This window comes from Mastigoproctus giganteus, chromosome 14 (genome assembly GCF_048544385.1).
Source record: "Mastigoproctus giganteus isolate SK-2022 chromosome 14, ASM4854438v1, whole genome shotgun sequence".
NCBI lineage: Eukaryota > Metazoa > Arthropoda > Arachnida > Uropygi > Thelyphonidae > Mastigoproctus > Mastigoproctus giganteus.
Window position 1 is genome coordinate 23,889,140 of NC_143588.1, and position 18,670 is coordinate 23,907,809.

The 18,670-nt window shown below is 35.4% G+C and overlaps 1 protein-coding gene across 1 annotated transcript in view; it reads right to left on the reverse strand.

The window, feature by feature from the left end:
- LOC150075021 (protein AATF-like) overlaps window positions 1–18,670 on the reverse strand; it is a 179,754-nt gene that overhangs the window by 71,428 nt on the left and 89,656 nt on the right. Inside the window, exons 8-9 of the mRNA XM_090389045.1 lie at window positions 7,858–7,998; window positions 4,278–4,386 (exon numbers count right to left, since the gene is read on the reverse strand). Of these exons, the coding sequence (XP_090245171.1) occupies window positions 4,278–4,386; window positions 7,858–7,998 (250 nt within the window). The remainder of the gene's footprint in view (window positions 1–4,277; window positions 4,387–7,857; window positions 7,999–18,670) is intronic.

Genomic DNA, 18,670 nt, shown 5'->3' on the forward strand with positions numbered 1-18,670 from the left:
AAAAACCTGCTACACCTGTGCTGATTTAGTTTTTGGAGATGCATAGGCATAAGATGAACTTTCATTTCAAACAAAAAGAAACCTCTGAGGCTCTTCCACAAATGAGTACAGGACATTTCTAAAAAACTTATAAATAGTGCAGATGATAAACAATTACATATTTTCTTTTTCTTTTTTTTTTTTTCTTTTCTTTTTTGGTTTTCAACTCTTGAAAACTGAGTTTTCAAGAGTTGAAGTTTCAAGGGTTTTTCATTACCCATGCTATAGCATGGGTAATGAAAAACTGAATCATTATTATATGAGAATGCTGGTAAATACCAGCAGGATTTTCAATAAACTCTACATAAATTGTACAGTTTCTTGAAAAACTTGGTCTGCAGAGAATATGGCATACAAATATGGAGTGGTTACACTAAAGCAAAGTAATTAAAGTCTGAAGAGACAAATAAACGAAAATTGGAATAAGATACAATTTTGTCAATCTAAGAACAGTCTCTGATTAAAATGAAAGATTAGACATGGAAATAAACAACAGAATAAACAAATGAGGAAATGAAGAAAACCAATCAAATAAATTTATTCTGAGCAAAAGAGAAATTTGCAAAAACACAGAATCAGTTTTTCATAATGCAGTTTTAAGCTCATTTTATCCTATGAGGCAGAGAGCTAGATACAAAATAAAGGGATTGACCAAAACTAGAATCTTTAGAAATGAGTTTTAAGAAAAAATAAATGGAACTAACAGATGAAAGAAATGGCAAGGCCATAATAACATAATAAAAACAAGGAAATTAAAAAAAAAAATCATGTATTAACAAATATCAAATCAAAATGATAACAGGCCTATCAATCTACCCTCCAAGAGGAAAGCACATTAAGAAAAAGTGGATGTTTACTCTGAATAGGACTATAAATCTGATGGAAAACAGGACATGGAAGAAAACAGCAAAGTAAAGCTGAAGTCCAGAAAGACTGGTATATATTACCACAGTGACCTGTATGCCTACTGTGTGTAACACAGTTGCATGATTTTTTTGAAATTAAAATACTATTATACTACACTGAACAGACAGTTGTAAACTGTAACAAGTAATGGTGACGAGGTGCACCAAATGATTCCTGCATATAAGTAAAAAATTAAAATTAGAAATAAATAAAATGAATAAGCAGAAACCTAAACTCACTCAGGAAAGCACAGCAGCATGATCATCTGCTAAACATATGGCATAACTGCTGCCAAACACAAGCAGATGAAGATAACAATGTTAAAAACACAAATTTTTAATCTGGCAGCTTTTAATCTCATACCACTGACAATTAGGACACGATAGGAGGGAGTATATGTGAGAACCTTGTCAATCAATTTGGCCCTGGAGAGATTGTGCAAGGCTCATGGGGTAGAATTTTTCTCACCGTGGCCTATGCTTGGTAACAGAAGAGACTTTCTATAGGGATGGGATACACTTAAATAGAAAGGGTGCAAGAATATTTGCTGATGCTATCGAGGCAGTGTTAAGTGGGCTGGAAAACTGCTAGCTTCGGGAACTAATAGATTAACAGTAGCTGCTGGCAGAGGTGAAAGTGATTCTTGCACTGCATCTATGGGAATGAGCAGCAGCCTGGAAAACAAGGTGCTGGGGATTTCTGAGACTGCTGGGAGTCATTGCAGAACAAATAAATATATGGACTGTGTTAAGGTAGCTAAGAATAAGAACAGGTGCATGTATACTTGCTCGTTATTTGTTCGTTATTTGGTTTTTAGGAGCATTAGCAACTAAGGCCATATTGCTCCGGGATATGCGGTGGTCATTCCTTGACCTTTCCGCATACTCCGTATTTGGTGGTGACGGGCTCGAACCCCGGTCTAATCAAGAAGCATGTGCTACGCACTGCTGCTCCTTCCCACCTGGCTACGGAGGCGCCCATGTATACTTGCATGTACACCAAAGCTAGGAGTAGTTGGTTGGTTGGATTGGAATTTTTCTGGCGCATTAGCAGCAGTGGCTATTATGCACCAGGAGTTCAGTAAATAAATTTGATGAATTCCAGGTGCTGGTCAAAATATCAAAAGCAGATATTGTTGGGATATCAGAGACGTGGTGTCACACAGATATAAGGAATGCAGAATTGGAATTTGGGGAGTACAATGTGTACAGAAAGGATAAACAGGATAGGAAGGGAGGATGGGTTATGCTATTAGTTAAGAAACACAAAATCTAAGGAAGTGCATCCAGTTGACATGAGTGGACGGCGCAATGCTGAGACAGTATGGTGTGACATGAGCACTGGGAAAGCAAAATTGAGAGTAGGAGTGTGTTATAGGCCTAATGATTCTGATAAGTATAATGAACAACTGTACAGAGAAATAGTAGGCCAATAAATCAGATTTTCTTATAATAAGGAGTTTTGACTTCCCAGATGATACTGACTTGAACTTGTGGGTTGGTCACTAGCAAGGCTTTTGTGGGTTTATTGGATGATTGTCTTCTATAGCAGCATGTTCAAGAGGCAACCAGAGGGAGTAATACTCTATCTGATTATCAGTGTAATTCTTCATGCATTAAGAATCTGCAGATAAAGGAACCACTAGGTGGCAGTGACCAGTGTGGTGATGTGGGATTTAATCAAAGATGTAATTACCATCAGGAGTAAAGGGATTTACTCAAAGATGTAACTAGCATCAGGAGTAAAGGGAAGGGTTTGTGCTTTTGTAAAGGTGACTATGGTGGTCTGAGACAGTTCTTAAATTCTATTCAGTGCGACCAACTGATGATGTTACCAACAGCAAATTATAAATGGAAAGCATTCAAAGAATTAATCTTGGAAACTACTAGGCTTTTCATACCAACTAAGAAATATTGTTAATGATTTAGGTCTAAATGGATGTCAGATGAACTAATGAGGCCATGGCAGAGAATAAAAATGCATGGGAGACAAATTATCAGGTGACACAGAAGCTTATAGTAGATATAAGCTGGTCTGTAATCAAGTCACAAAAGAGGTTAAGCAGGCAAAGGCAGATTATGAGAAATCTTTGGCAAAGGATGCAAAGAAAAACAGCAAAGAGTTCTTTACTTATTTAAACTCTAGAAGGAAGGTGATGAATCAGATTGGTCCACTTGATATCAATGGTTTAACTGTTGATGATCCTACTCAGGTAGCTGACAAACTGAATGAGTATTTTGCATCTACATTCACACATGAGTTATTCAGGAAGGGGAATGCCAGAGGGTTATTAAACTCTGGCAGTGAGCAAAATGATTGTGTAATAACTGAGCACAAAGTGGATGAGAATTTGTTGAAGTTAAACATAAGAAAGGCACCTGGGTGGATGGGGTCTATCCAATTATATTAAAGGAGAAAGTAAGTAAACCCTTAGCCATAATTATGAGAGCTTCCTTGGACTCAGGGGAGGTCCCCAAGGACTGGATATGTACAAATGTGACCCCCAATTCCAAAAAGGAGGATCAAAGTGTGTGACAAGTAATTACAGACCTGTTAGTTTAACTTCTGTTCCTGGGAAGTTAATGGAGGTATTGGTAAAGAAGCACTGAAGGATCATCTAGACAAGACTTCAGCTATAGGTAGACTGTCCCTTCGTTTCAGGGTCACAAAGGTGGACCCAGGTTTTGTCACCTATGACTATGCATCAATCACCACTAAATTCAATCAGCACTCTTTACTTGATACATATATCTGTAATCAACCATTTTGAACTAACTGTGTGCTGCACTCACGAGACCGATCACAGCACCACTCAGTTGATCTACGGCACCATATTTGAAAGCAAAAAATTAGGAGGCATTACTTCCATACCAGTCCTCATACAATTAAAATTTTACAAATTCTACATAAATTACACCTTGGAAGTTTTTAACAACAAATATTGTCTTTTGCAACCATAATCATCTTAAATCTGGTGACATCTTAAAGTACTCCAGCAGGATATATGCTTTAGCCAGGTGATCTCACAATATCATGTGGTAATGGTTGGTACTTTCATTACAATGATTAATTGAATGCAATTTTTATGTAGACAAATTCAATGCAATTTCACTTAACACAATCTAACTCCAAGTGAGCACTAAAGAAAAACTAAGTTATTCCTATAACATTCTTAAACTTCTTTTCTAGGCTTAAAGCTTTTTAAGCTTCCTTTATTTAAAAATTTGTATTATATAATTAAGGACGGGCCTGAATGGACAATTTTTAGGTTTTATATTTCCATTTTACTAGAAAGAACAAATTTTAAAAAGTATACTAGTGAAGCTTCTTACCTGCTCTATCTGTTTAAGAGCTGACTGTTCAAATGCAGTAAATGATTTCTCAGACAACTTGCCAGTTGAAAGACGAGTTTTCTCATTCCATTTCTGAATTGCAGAATTCCTAAAATGGATTTAAATGTATGAAAAACTTTTGGACAGATTATTCATTAAAATTGCCTATTTATACATGCTAATTGATTTTTCACCCTCTCTGTAGTTTTCCTCTTACACTAAGGAAGCAAAACCATTACATATTTGGGCCACAAGGAGGGATAATACTTTTAAAATCTTATTTGTTATTTGTTACAGACAACATAAGATATAAGATCTATTTCTTTACCCAGCACAAAAGAAAATTTCAGTGTACAACACATTTAATTAGATCACAAAGAGTTAATGGTTAAAATTCTTCACTCAGAGTGGAAGATGAGAGTTCGTAGTGAAATTATCATTCATCAACTTTGATAACTAATGATACATTATTAGATGTTGGATAATATACAAAGAGATGCTGATAAATTTACTGCCTAACCTACTTCAAATTTTTTGGACAAATGGGTGTCAAATTATGAAAGATCATATCTTTTTATGTTAAACATGAGTAGACATGTATTGTAACTTGAGTAGAATAGCACCTGAATGTCAGTTCAATCCTGCCTTCGAATCACTGATGAATACAGACTCTGTAAAAGGCAAGAAATGGGTGTAATGTTATGTTTATGCAGTATACGTTTTGTATTGTTTAGTTGTTTCTGGCCACTTTGCCACTAGGAAGGTAATCACTTAGAAAGCCTGACCAGTACCCCATCTACACCATGAGGAGGTGGACCACAACTACACATGTACCATGGCTAACCTCGACTCATCATCATCATCAGACATTTTCAATCCACTGCAGGATGAAAGGCCTCTCCAGCAACTTTCCAATTCCTTCTGTTTTGAGCACTGGCCATCCATTTACTACTCAAAAACTCATGAATTTCATCTATCCATCTCCGCCTTTGTCTTCCAGGTTTTCTTCTAGCTCCTCTTGGGTACCATTCTGTTATTTTCTTAGTCCATCTGTCATCATGTCTTCGAGCTATGTGTCCTGCCCAAGACCATTTTAGTTCTTTAGTTTTGATAAGAATGTCCTTTACTTGAGTTTGCTGCCTAATCCATGTGTTTCTCTTCTTATCTAACAGTCTGATTCCCAATATAATTCGTTCCATTCTTCGCTGTGTAGTTCTCAGCTTCTCTTCCATTCTTTTGATGAATGCCCAAGTTTCACTTCCATAAGTCATGGTGGGGAGTATACATTGATTCATTATTTTACGTTTCAGACAAACTGGGATATTGCTCTTCAGTATTTGACTATATTTCCTGAATGCTATCCATCCAAAATTTATTCTTCTCTTGACTTCCAGCCATTTATCATTATTACAGCTAATAACTTGTCCCAGATAAGTATATGACTCCACCTTTTCAATTACTGCTCCTTCAATCATTATTTCCCTTTCCGTGGCATACTTGTTCATCCTTACTTTTGTTTTAGCCATATTCATCTTTAGTCCAAAATCCTTACTAACTGTGCATAACTGATTAAGATTTTCCTCTAATTCTTTGGGATCGTGGCTTATAACCACAATGTCATCTGCAAATCGTAAATGGTTTAGGTACTCTCCGTTCACACTGACTCCTTTCTGCGACCAGTCTAATCTTCTGAAAGCTTCCTCAAGGGCAACAGTAAACAGCTTTGGAGATATTGTGTCTCCTTGTCGAACTCCTTTCTCGATTTTAAATTTGCTACTGTCTTTGTCTAGTCTAATAAAAGAGGTAGCACTCTCATATTTTCTTCAAAATCATAATATATGGGGTATCTATGCCTTGTCTTTCCAGTGCCCGAAACATTGCCTTATGCTGTATGGAGTCAAATGCCTTTTCATAATCCACAAATGCCAGGCATAACGGTGTTTTATATTCATTTGCTTTCTCCATTAGCTGTGATATTACGTTAAGGTGATCCATAGTTGAGAATCCTGTCCTAAAACCAGCTTGCTCGTTCGGTTGATTCTCATCAAGTATTCTTTCTAATCTGTTAGTAATGACCCTTGTGAACAACTTATAGATGTGGGATAACAAGCTAATTGGTCTATAATTTCCAATTTCTGATTTATCTCCTTTCTTATGCAGCAAAACTATGATTGCATTATTCCACTGCTTAGGCGTCACACCTTTTCTAATGCACTTTGTGAAGAGCCTTGCCAGTTTTTGTGTTATGTCTCTTCCTCCCAATTTTAACAACTCTACAGTAACTTCATCTTCCCCCGGGGCTTTCCGATTCTTCATTTTCTTCAATGCATGTTCTACCTCATCAGGAAGAATATTGGGTATGTCGTATGTGTTGCTACTTGGCAATCCATCTTCCCCACTGCTGGTATCATTCCCTCGCTCCTTGTATAATTCTCTATAGTAGTCTTCTGCTATTTGAATTATGCCTTCTCTGCTGTTTATAAGTACACCACCGACTATCATGTATCAAATGTCCAAAGCAAGTTGGGAACAAATCAAAGATCCCGTGTTGGCATCAATGTGCGCACACGCACGCATGCGCACACACTTTCACTCAGGAGACAGGACAGCAGAAAATGAAAAAAGAAAATAGCATAAAGGGAAAAAAAGCCTTTAGGCTGATCTCAGGTCCTTAAAGACAGCATTCAAAAAGGATGCAAGAAGATTCTTCGGGTAGCACAGATTGACAAGGGACAGCATTAAAAAGTCTTAATTTTTTTTTTTTTAATTTGGCAAATTTTAATAGCCCATTTGCCCAAAAATCCCTAATATCCATTTTTTATTTTTACAAGTTGAAGAAAGGATGTCAGCCTAAAATATCACTGAGCAAAGATGTTCCTGTTTCTATGAAAAACACCAAAGGAAATTCATGCTATGTTGGTGACATTAGGAGAACACCATCCATGCTAATCAAACACCAAAAAGCTGGGATGCAAAATTAAAATTTTTTTTATTATTATTATTATTTTTTTTTTTATTATTATTGACAATGCAAGAGAGGACAGGAAGACTAGTTTCTAGAACAGTGCCTGAAAACATTTATGCCATTCACATCATGATACCGTCTGGTAGACAGAATTTTGTTTAGCAGAAATCTGTCTATCAGTATTTTGATTTTATTTTAGAGAATTCCTCATTTTCCCCTCCTGTCTCCAGAACTGGCTGAAATTTCTATACCTCTTCAACTGCACTGCTCAAAGAAAATCTCTGTTTCAAGTTTGGTTACAGAATTTGGTAACCAAAAAAAAAAAAATGAAACATTTTTGAAAGAAACAAAACTGAGTTTTAAAATGGATTATTTATATTCACTCACTCACTCACACTCACACACACACACACACACACCACATAGATGTGATAATTATTTATTGCTGGAAACATTTTATGAATATTTATTTAATCAAAATTTATTTTTTTTACAATGGGATCGTGGGCAGTACACAGTCTGTAATGTAGATTAATAAAAATCCACAAAAACTCTAATTATTAAACGTATGAAATTACTAAAACTAACAGTAAAGCAAAATATTATTGATCTTACCGAAAAGAAAGAAAATCCATGTGTCTTTTTGAGAGAAACTCAGGATAATCTTCAGATTCCAGTTTTCGTTTCAGAGCTCTTTTTACAGTCTCACATTTGGAACTGCTTTTATCTTCTGGTTCTCTGGATTTTTCAAGAGTACTAATACACAATTTATATTTTTTTTATTTTAAAATGTTTTCTTTTATTTTCATTTATTTATTGCTTGTTTTTTGGCAAAGCTAATTTTAAGGTTATTCATTGTTTAATTTAATTTATCGAAATCATATGAAAAATAAATTTATCTTCAAAAACTAACTTCAGAATAACACATGCATATAACATAATAAAATTTAGAAAAGCACTAACAATTCAAATGAATACATTTCACTAAGGATTTTTCTCCTTGCAAAAAGAAACCTTTTCTATTTATTTGAGAATTCCATGGTCGGTCATACATAAGCTAACAAATATTCCGGCATAAGAGGCCAGACTTTTACATATACAGCTCATTCTGCTATAACACACCATTTTACAACATGCATGTCATGTAATGCACATATTTATTTGGCAACTCAACCTCCACTATGCACATGAAACTCATGCATTGCCATGTTATACCCTTTCTAACTAGCATCATTTCAGCTTATGGTTATTCCTGAATGTGTGCTGCATATTTTGATTTGTTATATATTTTGTGTGTAAATATTTATATATACAATTCCTGTATATATACATATTCATAATACCCAACAACAGGTATGCCAAGTTAGTTAACGGACAAAGTGCATTACATTTCAAGTGCATTAACAAATAGTAATAATTCGTGATTTATAACAAAAAAAGTCAACCCATTTACAGGAAAATTTGTTACAAAAATACTTAAAATATTCTAATAAGCACTGAAATTCTGAAATATATCAAAGCTCCTGTTGCCAATAGGGCTTACAATACTGAGATCCCAGGATCCCAAATACCGGGATCCTGGTCATTTTTTTTCTAGTATTGATACAAAAATACCAGTTTTTCGGTACTAATATAAAAAATAATTTTTTATGATTTAATAACATAAAGGTTATAAAATCACCTTTATATGAGTTTTATGACCAACCAAAAATGATAAATAAATATATACAAAAGTATACTGCAGCAGAATTTGGCAAATAATTTGTCATGCAATTAGATTCCAAGACTCATTTGGAACAGTTTATTGTCTATGCTTGAAAGCTTTTTTGAGTTATTGTATGCAGAAAGCTTTAATTTATTACAGAAATAAATTCAAGTATTTATTTCTGTGAGAATGAAATTTAATTTATTATCTGCTGCTATATCTACATTAATACCTAGAAAGTTAGCAGTAGATGCACTATGCCGCAAAGAAGCAAATCTTTTAAATGCAGATGCTGCCGTAAAATTTTGATGGTAATCAAAATTCTGAAACAGCTAGAGAATGGCATACATATGGCATTGAAACCCCGTACTTCATTACAGGTTCTTCGGTATTTGCAAAGCGGGATACAATACAATAGCAAATTATTTAGTATTAGTAATGGCCATAGTGCAAGGAAGCCCAAGGCTTATGTTGCACCAGGAAGTAAAAAAAAAAAAAAAAAAAAAAAGTAAAATTATAATGAAATAAAATAAATAATTAATAAATAATAAAAGAAAAGCAAATAGACAACCCATGCATTTCCCTCCTCCCATCCAGCTGACCTTTGAATTTCCCCAACAACTCATGTAGGTAACTTATTCCAGTAATTTCTAACTCACTGGCTAAAATAAAACTTCCTGCAAACCAGTCTAAATTATCCCCCCCCCGTAACTTCAATTTATGGCCCCTAGTTCTAGAATCATTTATAACTGTGAAAATTTTGTACTCATTCAACCTGTTCACAATTCTTGGAGAACTTCATGTCTGACCATATTGTTTGTTTGTTTGTTATTTGGTTTTTAGGAGCATTAGCAACTAAGGCCATATTGCTCTGGGATATGCGGTGGTCATTCCCTGACCTTTCCGTATCCTCCGTATTTGGTGGTGACGGGCTCGAACCCCGGTCTAATCAAGAAGCGTGTGCTACGCATTGCTGCTCCTTCCCACCTGGCTACGGAGGCGCAGACCATATCGTAACTCATAAGTCCCCTTCCTCCAGTGCTGACTTTAGTTCAACTCCACCAAGTGTAAAAATGATTTTGGGGTGGTTGCATTTTGCTGAATTAAAGCATAGCTGCCATTTTTCTGACCATCCAGAAGTCTATCTAGGTCACTCTGAAGAAGCTCTGCTTCGCGGTGATCATTAACTACGCTACTGAACTTTACATCACCTGCAAGTTTAGACATTGTGCTCTTCATCCCTTCACGGATGTCATTTAAGGTAATCAAAAACAACAGTGGTCCCAATAATGATCCTTGGGGAACCCCACTTCTTACATTAACCCAATCTGAGGAATAACCATTTATCAAAACCCTCTGCCTGGTGCCCTCAAGCCATCCTGCTATCCATCTAAGGATTTTCCCTACGATTCCAACCTGTTCCAGCTTATAAAGTAACTGCTCATCTGGGACCAAGTCAAATGCTTTGCTGAAATTTACATAAACAATGTCAAAATTTTTCCCTAAATCTTGCTCACGAGTGACCCTGTCAAAATAGCTAAGCATATTAGTTAAACACAATCGTCCCTTTACAAAACCACGCTGTGTATCCTTCAGAATTCCATTTCTATCTAAATGATCCTGAATTCCACCCTTGATCATTGCCTAGTCAGTAATTTCCCACTACACTCTTAGAACCGCCCTTATGTATTGGCGATACATTGGCACTTTTCCAATCCAACAGAATCTCTCCGGAGTCCAGTGATGCTCTTTTATTAGCCTTAGTGGTGTAATGCACTCAACCCAGGAGCCTTACTCGCCTGTAGGCACAAAAGTTTTTTTATTAAATAATCATGTGAAATTTCAATATCATTAATTACATATTTTTCCACTTCACTCCCATATGTTCCCACTGACATAAAGGGTTTCTCTTTTATAAATATCGATGCAAAGTAACTGCTGAGTTCATCTGCTACATCGGTTGGGGGTAATACTATCCCATGCAATTACACATGTGAAATTTCAATATCATTAATTACATATTTTTCCACTTCACTCCCATATGTTCCCACTGACATAAAGGGTTTCTCTTTTATAAATATCTATGCAAAGTAACTGTTGAGTTCATCTGCAACATCGGTTGGGGGTAATACTCTCCCATGCAATTACATATGGGTCTGATCTGATTTATCCTTCTCTTCTTTGCATTTATATATATGAAGAATTCCTTAATTGCACTCTTTGCTATCTTCTTTATTCCTTATACTGACTCTTTGCTCTCTTTATTCCTTATACTGACTCTTTGCTCTCTGCCAGACTCAGTAAAGATACTATAGTGAAAATTATACTTCACTTAATAAAACATCTTTCTCCTTCAGAAAAGGATGAACAGAATTCAACCTTGGAAGACCAACATGGGACAGAACATCAGTGTTCCGAAAATTCTTTCAAAAATAATAAGAAATTGCCTGACTCTAATGATATTTTAAAAGATAAACTTGAGTGGGAAATTAATGAAATACTTTTTAAATATTACTTGTAAAAATTTTCAAAGCCTAGAATATACAGACTGAGATCGACTACGACTATCTCAGTACAATAGCACCATCCAGCACAGAATCCGAGAGGACGTTTTCTGCCTCTAATCAAATATGTACCAAAATTAGATCCAGTTTAAACAATAACACTATATGCTTATGTTTCTTAAGAACTCACTTTATTTGGACAGGTAGTATGGATGTGTAAACATAACTAAACTTTGCAGTATCAATATATTTTTTTTTGTTATTAGAATAAATGTATTTTTAATTTTTTCAGAACATTTATTATTGCAATAAAAGTTTATTTAAAACATGAATTCAAGTAATTACAGTACTTGTTTTTTCCTTACTTTATTGCACCTAATTGTCATCAAAATTTATTGAGAAAAATGTTTGTTTTTGAAATACCAGTATCTCGGTTTCATAAATTAAAAATAGCGAAATACTGGTATTAAGATTTTGACTAATATTGTAAGCCCTAGTTCCCAATGTATAGTAATATTTTTGTCGGGGGAAACTGGGAAAAAGAATGCTATGAAACTGGAACTGAACTAGGAACCATACTAGGGGCCAATAGAATATATGTTGAAAATTTGGCAGCAATCTGCAGCTTTCTTGTTGATTAATGCGAAATACTTTCGTTTATGCCAATTTTTGTAGGGAAGGGGGGGAGGAATGACAGCTGTGAAATCGCAAACGGATGAGAAATTTTCCCAAAGATTAACAAAGTTTGGCCTTGATCCGACTCTTTGTTCCACAAAATATATTTTCATTTATGTGAATTATGTTCTATGGTCTGGGGAGTTGACTTAAAAGCTTTCGAGAACAAACAAACATGCTGAAAATGTGATATTGATTGAACTGTTTTATTAAGTAATGTCAAAAGATCCGTACGCAGTACATTACAAGTTAATTACTATATAATATCGGTGTAGATACATAATAGTTTACCCATAAATTTAAACTATGTATGTAGTGTAAAAGGCATCGTTTTAATTATACCTTATATTGTGGCTCCCCAGGTATTGCACACCATGAAGGCAGCTACAATATGAGATACAATTAAAACGATGCCTTTTACACTACATACGTATTTTAAATTTATGGGTAAACTATGTGTATCCACACCGATATTATATAGCTAATTACTTAAAACCCATATATAATTATGCCTTGTGCATTTCATCTTTAAATACATCATCTGTACACCATTTGGCATCTCTCATATCGTGGAATCACTTCACAACTGTGATGGCATGTTGCATTACAAGGTACCTGCCCACGCACCGAAGAAAGGCCAACAAGTCTTGAAACGGTCACCAGGCATATACAAACAGCTTTGAAATGGTGTCGTATGGGTGGTGGTATCCACTGAGAATAAATAACAGTAGTCTTCTCTACTAGAGATATTCACGGAGTTTCCCAGAATAGGTAACAACAGTCTTCTCTACTGAGGAAGCGTTGCCTATTCGAGGAGTTTGAGTGGTGTGAGTTGAAGGAGTTCATTATCATTATCATTAGCTATATGGTGCAAGAAAGCCTGAGGCTTATTCTGCACCAGCCAAAAAAAAAAAATTTCCAAATTACCCTGAAAGAGAGAGAGAGAGAGAGAGAGAGTCAAAAGCAGAAGGGAATCACCAAGAAAGAGAAGAATGATGATATCCAGCACAGGACCCTGGGTGTGCTAAGCCCATACTCACCAGATGTAAGCCCGTGGGGTTTCTTTCATTCTTCTACACTGTTTCTTTTCTTCTTCCACTCCTACCATAACTTTCCCTCTACTTTTTGCTTTTCTAAGTCTAATAGGGATAAGTGGATAGTAGAATTATTATCCCACACATATACAAACAGCTTTGAAATGGTGCCGTATGGGTCGTGGTATCCACTGAGAATAAATAACAGTAGTCTTCTCTACTAGAGAAGTGTTACTTATTCAAAGTAATGCAATACCTGGTATCTCATTGTGAAGGCAGCTGCAATATGAGATACAATTAAAACAATGCCTTTTACACTACATAGTTTAAATTTATGGGTAAACATGGTGTATCTACACCGATATTACATAGTTAATTACTTAAAATCCATATATAATTATGCCTTATGCATTTCATGTTTAAATTACAAGTTAATGTATGCAATACATTACATTTCACAGGCACTCTCTTTTTTCTTAAAATTACTTGAATTTTTTTCCTTTAATCTTTCACAGAACATTTAATAAAACTATACGTTTACATTCTTTAAACTTAGCTGTTTAGGTTAATTACAACTGTATAACATTATTATTCCTCTTCGCACATATACTTTTAAGTCTCTCTCTCTATCACCTTCACAATTGAATATTTTACCTTTCAACTGTTAACTATTTGCCATATCTACTATATATATATATACATGCAGGGTGTCTCAAAAATACATGACATAACTTCAAGATCTCCTGCAGGTGATTTCCTTCATCACAAGGTACTGACAGAATCCGGTGGTTTTCCATTCCGACCATGTACTGAAATCAGGAGCAAGGGGGATATGCACTTTATGTACGGTTTGGCAAATGGCAATGCTTTGGAGGCTCGTTGTTTGTACCACGAAAGGTTCCCAGAATGAAGATGTCCAGACAGGAAAATGTTTGAAGGTATCCATCGCTGCCTTTGTGAACGTGGGACCTTTACACCTCGTGCTGCCGACAGAGGACGACCAAGATCTACAACTCCTGAAGTAGAGGGGTGGACCAACTGCCTGGCCTCCACGCTCACCTGATTTAAACCCACTAGATTTCTTCTTGTATGGCCATTTAAAGTCATTAATGTATTCAACTCCAGTAGCTGATGTGGAAACTCTCCGCAATCGAATTGCGGCAGGTTGTGAGACAATACGAAACATGCCAGGAATTTGGAATCGTCTTTGCGAGTCCATGAGATGTCGATGTGAGGCCTGTATTTAGGCAGAAGGTGGACATTTTGAACACTTACTATAAGGTGATGTGAACAGTTAAGTGTCATAGACAGACCTTCAAAACTCGGAAACCAAGCATTTCCGGAACTACGTTGATATAAAATATTTTTATTGTCTACATATGAGGAACTCATTCCTGAAGTTATGCCGTGTATTTTCGAGACACTCTGTATGTATATATATATTACTGAAATTACGCATTAAAAAATTAATACAAATGCCCGTAGTATGGCAAAATGTAGAGTGAAAATTTAACATAAACATAACAATTAATCATAATAGGGAGAGAAGAGAAGGGATAACAAGACAGACGCTGTAGCCAAAAGCCTCCAAATAATTTAGAATATAATTTAAATCCAATTCAAATAAATCCATTTTTAAAATTTAAAATATAGGATCAATTGTATAAAAATTTAGCAGCACTCCCCTAGTAAGGTACCAGTTCTGAGAAACGTGAAATATCACCAAAAGAGACTAATCAAACTACTAAAACAAAATAAAACAGAAATAAAAATAGACTGACCATTATGCCCCATATCGACAGAGGACCACAAGGCCAGTAATGGTCATGGAATCGCTGCATTTCAATTGTTAGACAAATCATAGGCAAACCGATCGAAGGTCCTATCCACCCCTCCTTCCTTCGATATTAGCCACAAATGAAGACGATTTGCATAGCGGTGGTCCTTATACAGCAAAAAATAAACAATAGAACAGACTAGCACTCCAAAGCAAAGTTCCACCACCGACAAACTGAAAGCTTAACCAGCTATAACCAGCTTATATAGATACAGAAAATATATTTATAGATGGCGGTATAGGCGCAGCTTAAGCACGTCAAACCCACTACTACCATCTGATTTATGTATGTATGAGTAATGACATTAAAAAAATAGATAAATAAGAAAATAAATAATAAAATAAAATAAATATGAAGTAGTCATTAGAGACAGTAAAATACACGTCCTCCACATGATACCCAATATATTGAAATTACATATTAAAAAATTAATACAAATGCCGATAGTATGGAAAAACTGAAGAGCGAAAATTTAACATAAACCACTGCTTTGCAAATCCTCTGCATTTGTGGCTCGATTGGAGGAAGGAGGGGTGGATAGGTCCTTCAATCGGTTTGCCTATATTATGCGATGATTTGTCTAGCGATTGAAATGCAGCAATTCCATGACCATTATTGACCTTGTGGTCCTCTGTCGATATTGGGCATAATAGTCAATCTATTTTTATTTCTGTTTTATTTTGTTTTAATAGTTTGATTAGTTTCTTTTGGTGATATTTCATGTTTCTCAGAACTGGTACCTTACTAGGGGGTGCTGCTGCTAAATTGTTACACAATTGGTACTATATTTTAAATTTTAAAAATGGATTTATTTGAATTGAATTTAAATTATATTCTAAATTATTTAGAGGATTTCGGCTACAGTTTCTGTCTTCTTATCCCTTCTCTTCTCTCCCTATTATAATTAATTGTTAGGTTTATGTTAAATTTTCACTCTACAGTTTTGCCATACTACGGGCATTTGTATTAATTTTTTAATACGTATTTTCAGTAATATATTGGGTATCATGTGGAGGATGTGTATTTTACTGCCTCTAATGACTACTTCATATTTATTTTATTTTCTTATTTATCTATTTTTTAATGTCATTACTCTCACACACACACACACACACACACACACACATTTAAATCATGATTTCTGACATAAAGCAACTAGCACTTGCAACATTTCATAATATTGTTAAACTCACCTTAAAATCTCAGTGTTCTAATAAACGAAATATTTTTCCTAAGTTAGGAAACTTCATGACAAATGAAAAAATTATCAATGATTGGTAGGTATTGAAAAAAAAAAATGTTCTTGTTTATACTCCGGCACGACCACCAGGTCAGTGGAGTTTACAATAAATCAATCAATACAAATGTTAATCATATTTAGCAGTCACAGGCTTGAACCCCAGTCCACTCAAAGAGCGTGTGCTACTGCACTCTTGTTCCTGACCACTCGGCTATATAAAACAATGCAAGACCTCCATAGATTTGTGATGTGAAGCACAGGCCACAGAAATAAAAAAACAGACACATTAACAAATTGAATACATTATTGTGGGTATCGAACCAGGTTCATATGAGTTCTGTAATCCCTTCATATATGTGCAATGTGCCTACACACAATTCAAACACATTCTAGCGAGCTTCTAGCCAAGTGCACATGAGTTCATTTATAACCCCCCCCCATGCGTACAACGTGCCTACACACAATCGAAATGCTTCAGCCAGGTCTCGAACACCCCCCCTCGCCCAACGTGCCCACATATCAACAGGTTTCCTTGTATACGCTATCGCAGGACCAGATTTCACTTTTATCCAAAGGATTGAATTATAATTTACCACCTTGCAAGCTACCTAAAAAACAGTTTGTAATAGATATTGAATTTGGACTTCGTAATGTTCCACAAAAAGATTTTTTTATTCAACAAGTTAACCAAGTGGTGAATAACATAAAATGCACGCAACTTCATAAATTGAATAGCTACAAAATTTCAGCTTTCCGTGTACTTTACTTGGCACACCCAGGGTCCTGAGCTAGATACCATCATTCTTCTCTTTCTTGGTGATTCCCTTCTACTCTCTCTTTCGGGGTAATTCAGAATTTTTTTTTTTTTTTTTGGCTGGTGCAGCACAAGCTTCAGGCTTCCTTGCACGGTATAGCTGATGATAATAATAATAACATTTATCTCGAATCATAATAATAATAACAAATATTAACATATATTAGGCACCTCCGTAGCTGGGTGGGCAGGAGCAGCAGTGCATAGCACACGCTTCTTTATTAGACTGGGGTTCGAGCCCGTGACCACCAAATACGGAGAATGCAGAAAGGTCAGGGAATGACCACCGCATATCCAGGAGCAATATGGCCTAATGCTCTTTTTAGTTGCTAATGCTCCTAAAAACCAAATAACAAACAAACAAACATATATTAACATATAATAATAACAAATAACAAATGAAAGCACTTCACCTAAGTCGAGTCTAGAATTTGTTTATTACTAATAGACTTACAATAATGTATCACAAATATTTTCTCATCTGTTTCTTCAGTGATTGTGGTCTTGCTGTTAAGCTGCCAAAAAATACCGAAATACCAAATGACAACTTGCATATTTTGACAGCTTCAGAATATTTTTGTGGCAGTGTAACAGCAAGATCACATTTGCTGAAATACTGAAGAGGGAATGCATTTCATGAAAAAATTAAATGATGGACTTTGTTATTGCAGTATTAATTTAATACATAAATGAAGAGTATCAAAACCCAGGACTAGTTGATATCAAATAAAATCTAGTTGAATCAGCAGTAGCAATTGTGCAAGGGCTTGAAAAATCTGATATAAACTCTGCAAGTGATACTCTTTCAACAACTGTACACAGAGCTGCTCTAATGGCAAGAGTAAAAGATTATACTGCCTAACAAAAAAAAAAAATCATACCTCGAGAACAAAGTTATAGGTTCTAAATAAAATTGAACCACTAATTCCAAAATTATGTTGTTGTTGTTGGGTTTTTTTTTTAGGAGCATTAGCAACTAAGGCCATATGGCTCTGGGGATATGCGGTGGTCATTCTCTGACCTTTCCGCATCCTCCGTATTTGGTGGTCACGGGCTCGAACCCCGGTCTAATCAAGAAGCATGTGCTATGCACTGCCGCTCCTGCCCACTTGGCTACGGAGATGCCCAAAATTATGTCTCCATCACATTTTCTTTGAATGATAAAATGAAATTTAAGTAACTATAACCGGCTGATAACAAATGGCTGATTTCAAATATCACAGAACAATACATATGCTGTCTCAAAAATGAGCCTTATTTATCTTAAAAGTTTAATCAGATGTATAATACACTATGTAGTGTATTCTATTTCCTTAGAAATGTTTGCCACTCAGAATAAAATTTCTTTTACAGTCCATTTTGCTTTCCCTCTTAATAAACCTTATTGGTAGGCACTGTGGAACTGCAGGACCCCAGCTTTTTAAATCTAAATATACAGTCAACGGAAATGTAAAATTTTGTGAAGAACAATGCAACGCAATGAATATTTTTATTAACAGATTCCACATATAGTATACTTATCCTCTATTTCCAATAATCAAAAAATAAAAAAATAATTGCTTTATTTAATACAAGTATTAAACAGAGCATGGGCCATCCAGGCCTAACTATCGCCTAA